Source organism: Plectropomus leopardus, chromosome 5 (assembly GCF_008729295.1).
Source record: "Plectropomus leopardus isolate mb chromosome 5, YSFRI_Pleo_2.0, whole genome shotgun sequence".
Lineage (NCBI taxonomy): Eukaryota > Metazoa > Chordata > Actinopteri > Perciformes > Serranidae > Plectropomus > Plectropomus leopardus.
Window position 1 is genome coordinate 21,696,030 of NC_056467.1, and position 17,920 is coordinate 21,713,949.

General features: G+C 37.7%; 1 protein-coding gene and 1 long non-coding RNA gene across 2 annotated transcripts; both read right to left on the bottom strand.

Annotated features, from left to right (window-relative positions):
- Positions 1-1,623: 1,623 nt before the first annotated feature.
- On the bottom strand, positions 1,624-5,023 carry LOC121942934. Its single transcript, XR_006105836.1, has 3 exons — positions 4,828-5,023; positions 3,766-3,874; positions 1,624-1,681 (listed from the first exon to the last, which is right to left on the bottom strand). It is a non-coding gene; the product is annotated as an uncharacterized LOC121942934 (long non-coding RNA).
- Positions 5,024-10,127: 5,104 nt separating this feature from the next.
- Positions 10,128-16,215, bottom strand: LOC121942817 (zona pellucida-like domain-containing protein 1). Its single transcript, XM_042486084.1, has 10 exons — positions 16,119-16,215; positions 15,412-15,632; positions 14,891-15,075; positions 14,729-14,801; positions 14,513-14,610; positions 12,811-12,891; positions 12,348-12,516; positions 12,156-12,258; positions 10,439-10,459; positions 10,128-10,264 (listed from the first exon to the last, which is right to left on the bottom strand). The coding sequence occupies exons 1-10, from the start codon at positions 16,213-16,215 to the stop codon at positions 10,128-10,130; spliced, it is 1,185 nt and encodes a 394-aa protein (XP_042342018.1).
- Between the last annotated feature and the right edge of the window lie 1,705 nt (positions 16,216-17,920).

Sequence of the window (17,920 nt, forward strand, 5' to 3'; positions counted from 1 at the left end):
TTCCTCAGCTCAGCACAGCATTTTGGAATCTTTTTGCTCAGTGTTTTGGTTTTAGTGTGCAGAATTTTACTGGTTTGGTTCAGTCTCACAGACCACTTTTTATGCCTGACTTTACTGGATCATAACACATCTGGTATGGAATTAATCTGCAGATCCTCCATTTCAAAATGAGACCAAACTTTTTTAAGGATGCCAGTTTTTGAGCCATGACAAATGCCAAAATGTGGAATGCACCAGGCTAGATAAGAATTGTTGTTTTTAGTTCACTGGATTTCACCAGCTGGTTAAGTCAATAAAAGAGTTTTTTTTACAATTGTGACTTGACTGCAATCATGAGCGATCCTTTCACGTACAGCCCTAAATGTTCACACAAAATTGCACTATTTGGTCCAGTGGTTGGCAAGATAAGCATTCGACAGACAAGAGACACACACACAGTCACGCAAACACACAGCCAAACTTTTGACTCCATCCAGGATTATCCCCTGGCACACCTGACACATTTAAGCAACAACATGGTCCTAACATCAGCAGTACAAGCCATATGAGGGCAGTGCATAGCAGTGACAATGAACGAGCCAGTGTATGCACACATGCAGTATTATGCACGTCCAAACTTAATGCTTATTACAACAAATCACAGTAAAGCTTGGATCACACGCGCACACACACACACACTAATAGCATTACTTCATTCTCTGCTCAGGATGCCGCTGTATCTTTACACAGGAAATAGTGGTTTGTTGCTTTAATAATGCACTGAAAATCACATACTGAACTTTTGAAAGGATAAGGCCATTGTTATTCAATATATGTTATTGTCAACAAAACCAACAGTGAGCAAGTCTGTCTAATAATATTTTTCAACTTTGCAACCCTGTATGTGGTACTCAGCCTCAAGCCCAAGGTTTCCTACTGAAATAAAAACTTAAAAAATAGGTCATATATATATTTATACATAACTTTTATCCAGTTATTATTTTTTTAACCTTCATGTAACCAGCATTAGTCCCACTGAGATTCAAAATCTCCTATTCAAAGGAATTCCTGGCCAAGACAGCAGCATGACAAAGTTCGCAGAAAAGAACAACAGACTAAAAACACAACAAAAAGTTAAAAACAATCAGCACTAAGATTTACAATCTCAAACAAAAGACTTAAAACAATCAGCCAATTTACAACAACTAAAATTAGTAGCGTTCAGTAGCCCAACAAGTGAATTCAGGGGTTCAATAAAGTCCTTCATCCTGTAATCCTTATTATAAAAGAAAAACGGCAAATGTCACTCAAACAAGTATAAATTGTGTATTTTGTTGGGAACTATTATTAGCTGTGGATTAATACACATTTCGGGCAAGTATTTACAGCATCTAAAAAAATAAAAAAATAAACCACTAAAGGCTTGTTCATGGTAATGAAGGAAAATGTCACCCAGTGAAATAGTGGGGCACAATGATGTGTTTTTGTGTTTTTATGACCTATGGCACTGAAGAATTACCTTGGCTTTTGCTAAACTGACAAAACCTGTTAATAGGATCAGTGTGTTGTTGTTTTTTGTATTATTTTGTTTTTTTCATGGGATTTGTTTATAATAAAAAAGAATAATAACAGACTTATCATTTAAGGGGTTTGTGTAAAATTGTTTTATTTCACCATATAGTTCACTTTACTGCACACAGATCTAGAGTGAAAAAAAAAGAAAAAGCTGTCAGGAGCATCAAAGATAACTAAATTTAAGTAATTCTAAAACTATTGCTCAGATGAACAATCATCAGCACTTTGTGTCATTGCCAAATTTCCCTGCTCATTTTGGCAATCAGTGTTCCTGATTGCAACCTATTTAGAGCCAAGGAGCTTGTCAAATCCACAAATTGAGACATGTTTTGAAAAAAGTACTTCGTTCCTAACATAAAAAAGTAGTGACTCAAACTTTTCTCGACCTTGTTCGATTTATGTTCACACAACTCATTTAATTGTTGGCATTTAACTGAACTGAACTCACTGACATCTGATTGGCTCCAAGTTTATTTTCTATCCCTTAAATTATACCAGTCAAGTTTTTCTCCACGGCAACTGATTAACTTTTGAAAATTAATGCTAATCAGAGGCTCAAGCTCTCATATTCACACATCACACATTACGCTTCAAGCTACATGTCAATCAAACTGTCCTCATGATAGACTCTGACTCTCTCCCTTGCTTTGATTTCTCTTTTTGTCTTATACTTTGTAGCGATCAGTGATTGGAAATGATCTTCCCCTGTAAGACTTTTACGGTCAAATGGGCACCAGCAGAGTTTGTTGAATTTATCCCACAACACCCCCTGAAGGCTCAACAGTACATTCTGATGTTATTCATTCACCCTTGTTTTCTCCCACTCTCAACACTAATTGGACCAACTTTAACTCACACACTCGGCATACTGACTGCACCGACGCGTACCTACACTTGGGCATATGCTGCCTTATTATTATGTCACATAAACACCAGCTGCTGACTGGGGAAACCTTTTCCAGTCTTTGCTAAAACCACAGGAAGGATATTAGAGATTTTTCTCTGCAGGCTCACATGCACTATCTCCCACTTAGGATTTTCCAATGTGAGCACAACAGGAATAATTTGTCATTTTGGGGAATGTGCTTATTGGCTTTCCTGGCCAAGAAGAACCCAAATAATACAAACATGTATTGTAGCAAAGAAATGGTGTCACATTGTTTTTCCAGTGGTGCCTAGAAAGGGGATGTCAGGGGCGGCATGCCACCCCTGATACAATTACTGCCCCTTCTGGTGAAAATAACTGAAGGCCGATATTACTGTCTTTAAAAGGCTGTGGCACACAAACACACCAAGTTGTCACATATTGCCGCTTTACAGTGGACTTCTGCATCTACATATTACACTCTAGGTCTGATATTTATGTTCTGGGATGCCACCACTTTGATGTCAACGCATGCAAATGGAGGTATGACGCTGCACATAGTTATGTTTAGGCAACAAACACACATGTTGTCACCAACATTAAGGATGAGGGAAAGGAGGCACATAAGATGTAAAAAAATTCCCCATCACATTCACTAGGGAAGAGAACACCAGACTCCTGCATGACAGTTCAGGGTTTGCTGGACCTATCAACCACACCTCCCACCTGCCCCATATGTCCTAGCACACCTTATTTTATGTCATTACCGGCAGCGTTTCAACCTGACGCAGTTCTGTGACACATCATGAAGATGCAACAGGTTCTGTCCAGCCGCGTTCTCATGTGACCCCACCCATGCCCATGTTGTGGCAGGTGCAAAGGTAGCGGTATCTTGTGAAACACAAGACATCCATTTATGCCAACCATGTCGGCATGGGGGGCTAAATAATGCTCAAAAGTTAGGCTAAATTTTGGTGAGGAAACAATTGACATTTCTATTTACAAAGGGGTCACTTGGGCACAAGGTATCTGAATAAAAATGGGCTCTACCTTTACAATTTATGTTTGATATAATTGAGGTTCTCCTTCAAAATAAAGCTATATATTTCCCTTTTATGGAAAAGGACAACCAGCCTCTCTATATAACTGAGTTGTGTATAATGGGCCAACAATAATGTGAAGGGCGGCCTAAAGTGCCATGTACAAACATACATTTTTAAGTGCATACAATACTAAGCTTTTAAAATAATATTATTGACAGATTCATTTATCTGTACACCATGTTTTGATGTTAAATATGTGGTAAATTTTAAACAGTGGTGTAGTGTGTGAGTTGCCTGGCTCACCATGATTGCAGGAGGATTCACTGGTAGCGCTGAGCTGGTCTTGACTGAAGCTGCACAGGCAGGGATGACCCAAATGCAGGACAGCAGGCAGGTGGATACAGAACAGGTACTATAAATTGATGAACACAGGCAGATAAGAAAAATATAAGATGTGAAGGTAAACAGGCAGGAACAAACAGCAGGAAAAAACTAAGAACACAGGGAAACTGCAAGAAACTACATATGATCGGTCAAAGAACAAAGGAACTGGGCACGCATAAGCTGACAGTAACTGGGGAAGTGAGAACAGGTAAGTAGGACTAGTGAGGGACTGGTGAAACTAATAAGGGCCGAGCAGACAATCGAAAAGGTGGTAAAACACACGGAGAGGTAAAACCTGACATAACATTCAAGGAGACAACCTACAAAATAAAACAGACTAAACATAAAAGAATACATGAAATAAGAAAAAACACAAACAGAAAACCCCCAAAACAAAGTCCACAAGATAACCCAGAAATCCCACACCCAGACGTGCACTGTAGTATAATCAAATGTTTTAGTTTTTGTTTTTTTATGAATAGACTGATCTTTGCTAATGATATTTGTACTCATGTAAATGTGTATTTTCAGACATATTTTAATTTAACTCTGCAGTAACTCTGAGGACCCCCTGTTGTGACCCCCTGTTGAAGACGCGTGGCCTAACATGTATAGATACATAAAAGAAAAGATTGCCGTGGGACTCAAAATGTTAACTGTACTAATAATATGGACATCAGATAATTAGTAATATTAAACTTTAAATAAAAAAAAACTAACAATTTATATCAATATGCCATTCCAAACTCTTATTAGTCTCACAGCCCTGTCCGTGGGCCCTTGTAAGGTTTTATTTGATGATTATGATATGTAAACTGCTGTGTTTGCTTTGTGTAAGTGGTTTACCAATACAACCTGTCATTTAAAAGCTTCTCTCCCTGCAGTTTAATTGATGCAGAACATTTCAAGATTCAACCACCACAGCAGGCTCAACAAACTCTTCTGTCAGGCAAAAAGCAAACAAATACACAGTTAACTCACCCATGAGGTGTGATTGTAATCCACCAATCAACATAGCCAAAAAAAACAGTCCTCATACACTCCAAAAGATCCAGACAATCTAAATCCAGCGAAAAATTTACTTCAAGCACATTATTACATTCACAAATTTCCGTTGCATCATTTCAAACGTTCATATTTCCCGCATAAATAATTCAGAACTTCTTCTGTTTGCATGTTTATCTGTGGACTCCTCAGAGTTAAAATGGGGGCTGAACTCTGAACTTTTGATTGACATCTCACCTGAGCAAATAGGAGCTTCTACATGACAGTCTAGGCTTCAATAGGCAGAGAGGGCCTATGTTGCAGGAAGTGGCTACCCTGGTTCCTGTACAGCCCATCAGTAACTGGTGATTGGTGTGATGGCTCATGGGTCTTGTAGTCAAACCCACTCCTCACCACCAAAACAGTTTTAAACCCCTTATTGTCATCATAGACCATCATAAATGTATATTATAAACAAATGGCTCTTGTCTGACCAATTTGGGTTTTCTAGAAGTTTTTAGATATACTAAGCTCCTAAGAAGACATTTCTGTTTTTGTTCAATTGTTTTTATTCATATTTACACATTCAGTACATTGTTTTACCCTCTTTTTTGAAAAGCACTTGGACAAAATCTTGGAAAAATATGTGTAAAATGTTGTAAATTTGGACTATAGGTAAGACTTCATGCTTTGGCTTTATTGTGCTGTCCAGTTAATATCTCCCAGCTCTAATTATCTGCAACATTTCTTTTCAAGCACATATTTAGGTAAAGATTAAAAAAAACAACAAAAAAACTTTATTTCAGTGTGTTCAAACGTATTACAATACACAAAATACAGTTTTAAATTAAATAATGACTAATTGTACAATCACAATAGGAATTCATATGAATCATAATATTCATAATCGTTTGCAAATTCATTCATTTATGTACAAATGAACAAATAAACAAACAAATAACTTACAAAGTAAATGATGCATGCAGAAGGGTACAAAACCTGACTGACATCCTGACTATAAAAATGCATGTAATACATTACTTAGTGATTTAGCAATACAAGACATTCTGAAACCCCTTTTTAAATTGAACTATTTATTGATGGATTAATATTTCATTTAGAAATTCTTTTTATAATTATTCTTTTTATTGTCTAATAAAACATCCAATAATGAAATACTTTACAATTAAGTGTGTTTATCCATAGATTTATAAATTCATTAACAACCAAATTTATGGATTTCATTTTAATCGTACAATTAGTAATTAATGCTTTATAACTGACACTTGTGCTCCTCCATATATTTAACTTAATGACAGAAGAGGGTTGCCTTGTAATGTACTTAAAATGGTACAAGAATAGTTTTTAACTTACTTTAGGTACACCTTGGATAGCCGTTTAAGGTGAATTTTACAGGACCTTAACCTCCATACTGACATAGTTTTCTACTATCTTATATACATCAACTGCGTAGGCCTAAACAACAGTTTTGTTGTGCCCCCTCAAGAATAATAGTGGCCCCACCTGGCCGCTCCTATGAAAAAATTTCTGGGGGCGCCTCTGTCTCCTTCTTCTGCTTCCTCTGATATGATGCGAACATGACATTACACTTTGCCCACAGTTTCTCAGCCTCACCGTCTCATTACAAGAGGTTAATGGAACAGCTGGACCTTCCAGTGTGACTTCGCCTGCTCAGCAGTCCAGCGGAGTCCCACCTTTTTTCACATTTACCTGCCTTGAACCCATAACAGCTTTTTTTTTCTTTTCAACACATCACAGCAGCCCATTAGCACAACTCTGACACTGTTTATTCAAAGTCATCATATTCCAGGAGTCTTCATATTCATATGCCAGCCCTAAATTACAGCTGGTCCATCAATTTTTCATGATTGTGCTTTCTACTAAAGTGAATGTATAGCCTACAGACAGACTCATATGCATATTAATTAGAATGGAAATGACAGGACAATTATTCTTTCAGCTGAGGACAAAACTGGCCAAAATGTGAAGGCCTCACAAAAACAGATATTTCATGTCTTTTGCAGATAATGGCCTGAAATAAACAGAATTTTAATGGCAGCTATATAAATTCTGCCAACAAAGATGTATCACAACATGAGTTGACTTTAAATGTAGAAAGATACAACATTGTCAAAAGCAACAAAAGCAACATGGTGCATCACAGATTTCAAGCAGCTTCTCACTCCGGTTCCCCCCACAGCTATTAACGTTATAGAGGGCAAAGCAGCTGGATTCAAAGGTTAATGTCCACACCATTAGAGAGCAACAGAGCATGCGTTCATCCCTGTTGGTTTAATTAAATTACAGCAACCTCATAAAGGGAGGGATTTATCCCGAACATACAGTTACTGCAGTCCTAATGGAGCACTACCTTCCAGCTCAGCTGATTTATCCCCCTCACGTTTCAAAGTGGGTCGTCTTGTCATGGAGTTTGTCATGGCCTACTTAACAATACAGGAACTCGTAATTAGATCATTTGTCAAGGCAGCTGATTGCTTTGCTTGTTCTTTTTATGGTGTACAGGAGGAGACATCTCGCTCAGCACGGGGTCACTCCAAAAATGATCGATCTTACCTTACAACGACCACATTAACCAGAATCATAGGCAGCCGGTGAACTCACGGGCCCCTCAGAGAGCTCAAATGAAGACAAAACAAGCACTACTCCTGATTGATTTAAAGGGTCTCAAGTAGTATTTTGGACATTTTAAGGTGTTAAAGTATTCACAGAATATATTTATTGATAGAGGTGTGGACTTTTTTACCTTAAATTTCTCAAACCTTAAAAAAAAATCGAATTAAAAAAATGGTGATTAGACACCCTCTAGTGGAGGATGATTACAAAAACATCACTCCAAATACTTCAACACAAACTTTATTTCTCCCCTGTGCTTCTAAAGTGAAGCACATCAAAACCCAAACAGATGGAAACTCCTGAAAGTCTGAATCTGATACACTGATATTCATATTGAACAGCCCCACTTTTTGTACGATCTACATTCCTCCAGTTATAAAACAGCATAGAAGTGTGTGCCAGTTATACTCAGTTTGATGAATTAATCTTTTTCATTTCCTTTAAAATTCCAGACTGCACTGAAAACCACCAAAGCCTTCCTTAATGTCACGAATTGTTTCATGTGGACCTTGAAATGCACTCTAACATAGGATCGCAGTTCACAGAGAGTAGAACTCCTGACTGCAGGTTAGTGTCTGCAGTTGGAAGACACGACCTCTTGTTTCATATCTTGCAAGCTTTAATAGTAATAGTAATGCATGCGTGACATGGAAACAATTGCACAAGCAAACACAGCAGCAATCATTCACTTTGTGGAAAAATACAAACTTTTCTCAGAACAGTTGCCACAGTGGATTATACATCATTACAAGAATTAAAACTAAGTAAATTCCCCTGATATGGCTTGAATGCATCATTCAAACAATCAAATAAATAACTAAATTTACCTACTTATTCTCTTGGAATCGCATTTCATGTGATACGCTTGGAGTTCGTATGACCAACAGAATGCAGGGTGATGGCACATTCAATTTGCATCTAGAATTTAATTAATTATACATGCTTTTACTACATATAACATGCAAAATGTCAGCTCTGGCTTGCACAAAATGATCTATGCTGCTTGTGAAACAATCAAGAAATTGTTAAAAAGGTGTGCAGCCCACAGTCTGTGTCATTCATGTTTATGATTCATACACAGATGTCGATATTTATTTATTTACAAGAAGTCTGGGTACCTGAATCAAAGAATATCAACTCACTGGCAATAAATCAAATTTAATGCGAGGAAAAGTGTAATAATTCAAATGTGCTGTTTTCAGTTTTTTTTATTTTGACCCCAGCTGCCAGTTAAAGGAATAGTTTGACATAGTGAAAAATACACCACATTTACCAGAAAGAATTCTGAATTGACTGAATTTTCTGTACACCATAAATACATTACATTTGCATGTTGTAATGTAAACAAAAAAATGTCAACAAAAACCACTTGGTTACAGTAAAGCAAAGATGTTTTTGAGGTTTTTTTGGCTTGACAAAGCCAGCCTATATATCACATCACTTTAGAAATATTGATATGATATGTATGTATGTATGAATATTACATACTAATGTAACATATTCATGGTTTGCGAAAACGCACAATGCTGGCGGCTGGGCTCAGAAAATACTTTCTTACTTTACTTGCTTTCATGCCAAGAGAAGGTCGATGCTAATGTCATGTCTGTACACCAATCATGTAGCACAGGCTTAGCTTAGCGTAGCATTAGGACTGTAAACGGGGGGAAACAGCTTGCCTGGCTCTGTTCAAAGGTCACAAAGTTCAACTACCAACAAACAAACTCCCCAATTAAAGATCCAGTGTGTAGGATTTAGGGGGATCTATTGGCAGGAACTGAATATAATATAATCAGTATGTTTTCTTTAGTGTATAATCACCTGAAATTAAGAATTGTTTGTTGTCCTTATCTTTGAATGAGCCATTTGTATCTACATGGGTCCCTACTTTATGGAGATCAACATGCTACACCAACATATTTCTACAGCTGCACACAACGGACAAACCAAACGCTAACTCCAGGTACAGCCAGTTGCGTTTTTACGCCGGCCAGTGTAGTAAGAAGCCAAATTGCAACAAGCAACACCAGAGTTACTCTGTTTGTAACGTTAAAGTGTGATTCTATCATAGCTGCTTTAGTCGTCTGCTTTGTTTGGTTATGCTCCCGATAAATTAAGGAATTCTACTCGGGAGAAGTTTTAGCTGTTTGCAATCTACAATTCATCACCAGATGCCACCTAATCCCCCTAAATTTTTCACACTTCCACCTATGACACTTTATATCTTGTTTGTTTAATTCATATAAAAATAAAAGTGCAAAATTCAGGATTTTAACAGGGAGTTATGTGGCAGGCTGTTTCTTGGTAGGGACCGGTACCTTTCTGGCGAAAGCATACAAGTTTATTTCCTGAAATGCTGAACTGTTCCTTTAAGCTGACAACTGTTTTTTTTCCCCTGTCTCTTTTTTTCTTTTTTTTAACATCACGACAGGTGCATTATTCAGACTTCACCCTCCATAACGTCTAACAGTCTGTGACGGATTGGATGGAAAACCTAAGTGCTCCAATCAATAGTTTGATTCAGTACAACAGAGTCCTACATACATGCATTATGCACCTCCACCAGTATGTGAATGTCACCCTGTCAAACGCATTGTATCATTTAGCCTGTGCCGACCTCTGCTCATCAACATTATGTGCCACTGCTAGCTTAGCCGCTTCAGTTTTCGATAAAAAGAAGCCGCCATTAAAATGGCTGCCACCCCTATCACAATAAGGACGGCCACGGCAATTCCCAGGCCGACTGACGCGCCCCTGCCATCAGACTGGCCACCAGACAGCGCTGTGCACAAATGAGAGTGACATCGTTATGGGATGCTCTATTCCAACAGACAACAGAATACATTATGACTTGCTGCAGATAAGAAGTGCTTTTCATTTCTGGAGGAATGTAATTAGCAAAAACTTTGTGAAAGGCTGTTCTCATGGCAGCCGAGTTAATAAATAACATACTCACCCTCTTCTTTGGATTGAATGGCTGCAAGAAAGACAGGAAGAGTTAATATTTCATTATGAGGAAATAATTGTATTTTCCAAATATTGGGAAAATAAATTAAATTACAGAGAAAAAGAGAACAAAAGCAGGAATGAAAATCGTGACTGTGCCAAAAACCAACCACTTCTACAGGGACTGGATTTTTTTTTTTTTTTTTTTTTTTTTACGCTGGGAGACAGCAGTCAGCCTTTTTTTCTATTAAAATGTATTTTACATAGTAAAATCTGACAAGTTGATCTTACTTTTAAAAAACGAGGAAACTATTTGCCTTGAAAAAGGTAAGTAACTGTAACCATTATTCTTGAGTTTCATTTACTATGTAATTGTTTAGTTTTGTTAAAATGTAGTGCATTTAGTTAATATTGTAAAATTGTAGCAAATTCAAAATGACTAGTAAAATTAACTTGTTCTTTCTGAGTGCAACATTGTAAAAAAAAAACACCACCTGCAAAATCTTCTTTATCATGCCACAAAATACATATTTTACATACATATTTATTGGAGGCAAGCACTTTCCAAAATTAAAGTGAGTTAAAACAGCTGTTCAGTTAAGATAGAATAACTTGGTTTACTTGGTGTACTATATGAAAGACACTTATTGTTTTAACCCCCCAAACAAAGTTAGTTCCCAGGCTGCCTTAAATTTTAAGTTGACTAAATTTGAGGAAAACAAGTTGAATCATTAAAAATTTACCTTAACTTTTTTTTTTTTAATTCAGCTTCATGCAGCCTGGACACAAGCTTTTTTAAGTTAAACAGTTTCCGCCAAGTTAATCGACCATAACTGAACAATAGTTTTTACTCAGTATAATTTAAGAAAACTGATTGTCTTTGATAAATATGTATGTGAAATGGAGTGGTGGAGATAGGATATCTGCAAGTTCTGTTATATTAACATTAGAGTCTACAAACGTGATTGACTAGTTTGCAACCCTTAGAATACAGATATAACAAAATGTTAATAATTGTTTTATTCATGAAAGTTCAAAGTATTTGCAATCATGCATAGTTTGATGGAATGTTTTATTTTGCTAATAAGCTGTGAGTTATATTGATATTTGTGATGAAACCGTACAGCCCTGTAGAAATCTTAAGTAATGTCATAGAGAAAGGCTTAGTCGGAATTTTAACATTGTTTTAATTATTGTAATTGTATATTTCTTTTTAGAAATATACAACTAGATTTTTTAAATTATTAATATTTTGTCAGGGTTAAACATGCATTTGTTTTGATTGAATAATTGAATTGTTTCCACAAACACTGGTCTTGTGATAAGATGCTCAGAATGGCATTTTGTGAAATTAAAAAAAATAATATTGCAAGTAAGATCAGTTTGTCTGATTTTACATATGCTTCCTTTTTCTGTATTTCATTGTAGATTTTTTTCAGCTGTCTCCAGTTCCACTGGCTGCAGGATGTAGCTCTATATTTAGCACATATATATGATCTTTTCATCTAACTCTGAGCAAGAAAATAAATAGGCGCATTTTCTGAAATGTCAAACTATTTCTTTCTTTAATCATGCATATCATAACCACCTGAGTGATGTCTCCGTCACTATATTTGGCATGTTCTGCTCTTTAGTGTTTACTTATCAGTATCTGCTGAAGATCTCCTAATTAAAGTTACTGGGTTGTTTCATAATAGTGTAATAAAAAAGACACATATGGAACATACCGTTCTCTGTCTTGGCCTTTATAGCCACTGTGAGCACAGATGGCTCAGTGATGCTCTCCTGGACAACAGTGGTCTCCACACTCCTCCTGTTCCTGTTGCATTGCTGTGGATCAAATCAGATGGAGAGACATGAGCTTGTGATCTGGCTGGAATTGGAGATTTCTGCTTGAAATGCATGCAGTGCCTCCCCACCTTGAAGGTGCTGCAGGTGCTGCGCTCGCAGAGCCGAGTGATGCAGTGCAGATAGTAGGTGGAGATGGTCTCATTCTGCTGCTCGATGAAGCGGAACGCCGGGAAGTAGAAGCGGGCCTTTTGGCTATCCCCATTCTCCAGCATGGTGGTGAGCTGATCTATGGAGCACCTTTCAATAAAAGGCGAACCTCACAAGTGCCCCATTTGCACATCACACGGATACATACAGGCAGTGTATTAATGATAGAAAGGCAGGGAGATGAAATCAAGACTAGGACTCCCTTTGGATGTAGAGGTAGTTGAGGTTCACATAGTGGGTGCAGAGGAAAACCTGTAGGCTAGATACGTGTAAAAGCTTTAATTTAAATCTGGACTGCCGGACCGAGAAAAAGATCCAATTAAAAAGCCTTGAAGGACTGGAAGAAATTCACAAGTTACAGAAAGTAGAGTTTTTTTGACTTACGAGACAAACAGGTTGAAGAAGGTGGAGTTGGACGGCTGTGCACCCACCGAGGCGTAGCACCGGTCCAGAAGCACAAAATACCTGTGGAGAAAGAATGAGGTCCCCAGCACCGAGTCAGAGACTCCAGGTCACAGGTGGAATCCTCAGTTTTACAATCTATCAAGATACAGTTATGTGGATGTAGACCAGGAGAGATAGAAAATATCTTTTATTCTAGACATTCACTCAGGTTCTCACACCTGCAGCGATCCACCTACAGCAGACATCCAGGAATTTTATTTATCAAACTGTCAAAAGTGCAATTTGGAAGGATAAAAGTAAGATTTCTTACTTTTACTCCGACTTGCACACTTAGTTCAACCGCAAAACGACCATTTGTATATCAGTTGTTCACTATGTCATCTTGAATTTGTGAGGCAACTTTTCATGCCTCCAGGGTGAATGGAGAATCCAAAAAAAGGCGAACATTCCTCAGGAAATGAAGTAACAAAACAGCAGTAAATCATATCCAAACATGCTTTTACAGACTTTCACGCAACTCATGCAGTACAATCCAAATTTCATTTATTCAGCTGTAAGCTCAGTGCTTCCCAGACACATGCATTTTCACTAAAACATTACAGTTTAGGAAGTTCTGACCATACACCTGGATACATGAGACTTGACTTATCCTGTATGTGCATTTAAAAGAGCGATGCTTTAATATACGTTTTGTGGTTGGAATGTATGAAAAATGCTTTCCCTTTTTTGGATTCTTCTTTTCCTGTGGAATCCTGCATTACAAATACAAAGTTTTCTTCAGGAATTCAAGGTAACATTTACATGAAATGAGTATTTACAGAATTTCTTTCCATCTCCATTTTGTTTTTTGTTTTTTTCTCCATTTTGGCCAGTTCTTACTATATCATCCATATATTGCTATTAATTTGACATCTTAATTAGTACTGCACATATCAAGGAATTTACATGTACATTTCTCCTAAATCGTATTTGTCAAAACAACATATCACTATCCCTGGCTGATAAGTACGTAAACAGGGTAAATTTAAACCCCAAATTCTTAGGCACATTTGGTTCACATCTGGCTATTTAATAATGCATTGTTGTTGTTTTTACCTATAATTTTACTCCAGAACTAGTTGTCACATAAATGTAGGTTAGAGTTATGCTGAATACTTGGATGAAACAAGTATCTGGTACAGATTATGTACTTTTTCCAACTATCATCAGACAAAAATGTGTCAAAAACGAGCCAAAACTCAATCCTGAAATTATTCTGTTGATAGTTCTCTAATAAATAATAACTATGGCAACTTCTCATCTACCAATATCAATTTCAGGCTTAAAATAACAACTTTTTATGTCTGCCCCACCCATTTTAGGTTTAGGTCCCATTCACTTCCGGCCTAAAAAGCCGCACCCATTGCTTATACAGACTGGGACACAGATATTTCATTTGGTTGAACAGATACAAATAATGGTGTTCTTACTGATCCCAAATGAAGGTGAGTGCAAAGTAAAATATTTCCCCCTAAAAAGTGGTGGTGTAGAAGTGTTAATATGCATAAAGTACCACGAAAATATCTTGAGTAAATGCACTTTCAACCTTTACTTAATTATTAGGAGTGTGATAGATACGGGTCGAGGTCTGAATCAAACTGAGAAAAAGCTGCAGGTGTCATATAATGTTAATGCTTCTTACTGTGATGTCAGGTTGGATGCAGACACCTCCACATAGATCTTTTTTCTCAGTTCGATTCCCAGAGGTGGAAAGACGAGAGGAGTGGTGTAATTTATATCCTGAAACAGAAATGGAAGGAAACATTAAACAAGCACTTACATAAGAGTAACGAATATATGTCAGTGCCAGGCGGAAATGAGGGCATGTGTGGTATGTGGGGAAGCTGTAAGGTGGCACCTGGTACAATTTCATGTTGAGGGTGCTGATGAAGCTCCCATTGTTGTCCTTCAAAGCAATGGAAGAGGATGACCTAAGCGGAGGCAGAGAATTTAATCACACTTAGCACGCAAGCAAAATGTTAGAAGTGTTTTAACCGACATGTTAAAAGTGCACACTTACACATCCACTTGGGTGTTGTTGACGAGATACTCAAGTGGGTAAGCACAGGAGTAGTAATACTTGAGCTCTGCATTGTAGGTGATCGTCCCGATGGTGGGGTCAAAGGATCGGATCACCCCGCTGACATTGACCGTCTGGATGTTGGAGAAGTCAGAGAATATTCCCGTCCCTGGAGCACTCGTGGTCTGAGGAATTATTTATTGATTATTTAAGAAATTCTTAAAAATAAATGCTGGCCGATGTCTCCAGCACAGCAGACAGCAGTGATGAAATCGCAGTGAGAAAGTGGAACAACTTTCTCAGACTCCTCAGACGAGGAGGCTGGTGAGATTGCAAGTGTCTGCGTTATATTAATTCAAAGGCAAGTTGAAAGTCTCACTTTTTCTTACGTGACCCCAAAACACAGCACTCTTTCAGGTTCCTAAATCTGCTCTAACTCTCCTCAGCTAAAGGTTAACGAGTCCCACGATCACTATCCCTCATGACTTTAAATCAGGACATTTTATTCATGCAATACTCACCAGGAAGGTGCTCCCACAGGCGTTTCCCTCTGTGATGGGGAAGCTGAATCTCACTACAGGAGGGGTCACAGAGGTGTCCAGCCTCCCCTGACAGGCCGTGTTGCCCCGGATGTGGTTGAGGATCAGTAAGCTCGCGTTGTAACCGGTGTAGACGGCCGGACAGATTTGAATGGCAAGGTCGATAACAGATGTGCCACACACTACAGCGATATCAGTGTATTCTGATGGTGAGAAAATGGCATTGTTACTGAAAAATTCAGACGCAAAGAAACCACTGTTCAAAGTGCACATGAAGATGGAAGAAACTTGTTCTAAAAATGATTGTGCATGCATGGACTAAAGAGGTCTGCAAGTTTAGACCATTATTTTGACTGTGGATCCTCTTATATCTGTATCATCTGTATTTAGTCTAAAACAACTGTATGCTTAAATGAATGTTAAAATGAATAAAATTTGAATGGCAAATTAAAGTTAGGACGGTTAGTTAAATCATAAATATTTAAGTCGTTTTCCCTGTTTCAACATCTGCTTTTCTCTTGCAAACATATTTTGACACATGCAATGAACACTCTTTGAACTTATGTAATTAAATATCTGCAGTAAACTGAAATCAATGTTTTCCCTAAAGGTCTCCATCTGAGCTAAAATCAATATGACCCCTTCATTCCAAACCAAATAAGTGAGACTGAAGGTCATGCTCATCTTACCTGGTCGTCTGGCAAATGCTCCGCAGTCAGATACGCTGAGGGCCTCTCGGCCCGCAATACAAAAGGAGGTCAGGATGAGGAAGCTGATTAAAGCCATCTCACTGCTCTGCCCTCTATGAAAAAGCTGAGGCAAACACACAGATATCAAACAAAGAAAATCCTAATAAATCCAGCACAATGCAGAAGAAGTCCAGCGAGGCTATTTTAACAATAAAAGTCCAAATTCAGATGAATCCAGAGCTGTCAATCAAGCAAACTGTTTGCCTCTAAGCCTGGATCTTACCTCCCCAGTCTCCTTGCAGGTTTAGGGTTGGACAGCAGTGGGCTGTTTTATATATGGTGAACTTGACCGCTGTGTGGTCACAACACTGCTTAAGGATTGGATGGAAACAGGGTCAATGAGACTTTGGTGGGGCTCCTTCAGTTTGCGTAGACAATTCACGTTTTGTGGCTGAGGTCCTCTCCTGGAGGCAAATGATGAAACCCAACACAGCCCCCTTCAAAGTTACATGCTCAAACAATGCTCATTTGGCTTTGTGAGTTTGACTATGAAATGCAGCCCCCCTTTGCCCACTAATATGAAACATAATGAAGTAAGAGTATGTATGGTTTCTATTCAACAGGGGCCTCACACATAATAGAGGAAAGAGTTCTATTATGAGGCATTTGGTGGTTTAGCGTGACTTGTATGAACCTTAATGTGAAAAATTGGCACAAAAGACCTTTTATATGACGGCTTTTGATGCTCATGATTTCATGACATGTTGTTATGCACAAATATGTTACTCAGACAGACAACAGGACTAACATTCATCATGTTTGAACCATGTGAATCTTATTTTAACAAGTTAAACTTCAGATTTTATTAATTAAACTTCAGAAAAGAGCTCTTATGATAATACATAAAGCTGGCTATCATGAATTCACAAATATTTTTCTTAGGATCCTCAACCTTAAAATTTGTAAACATTGGAAATACTTTTATTTCGAGTAAACAAAAGCCTTCCTGTCTGCATTCATTTTTTATCTATTAAGAGAAAGAAATTATAATTTAAGAGGGTTGCTTATTTTTGAAATATGTAAAGTGAGAACGAATGTACAATATAGATGCATTTCAGTTTTGGGAGTCAAATTCTGGAATGGACTCAGTGCTGAGTTGAAATTGTGTTACTAAAATAATTAAGTATAATAGTTTGAAGTGTAATGTTTTTCTTATTTTCTTTCTTAGGTATTGTTGTTATCCAAGTCTTTGGCCGCAGGCTATTTCTTTTTCCAGTTATTGACACAGGTATTCATAATGCATGTGACTGAAATAAAATCATTCATTCATTTGTTTTTGGAGATAAAAAAAAAAAAAAAAAAAAAGACGAGATTTACGTTGGAATTTTTGAGCTTGAAAGAAGAAATTCCCATACAGTTTAGAGCATCATTTAAAATGAGGTTAATGTTGAGAAAAGTGGTCGAAGGACAGCTGGAAACCTAATCTTGTCAGGTGAGCCACCTGGGAAGAGAAAGCTCTGATCAAGGTCAAGTTGGAGGATGGGCGTCTTCGTCAACATGAAACCACACTAAAACAGGACATGTTATTTTTGTCAGTGGCATGTGCACATAAACATGCCAGCAAGTCCCTCCTCTCAGGTGTTTAAAGAGTTTTCTTCAGTTGCGTTTCATCTGAACTTGGTTTCAGCATTCAAAGCCAAATCCCAGCCTCATTTTTTTAATTTTGGGAGGAGGGTTTAATCAATTATCGCTGATAGTAAACTGAGAGGGAGGATGATAGCATTTATTCCTCTCATTTCAGT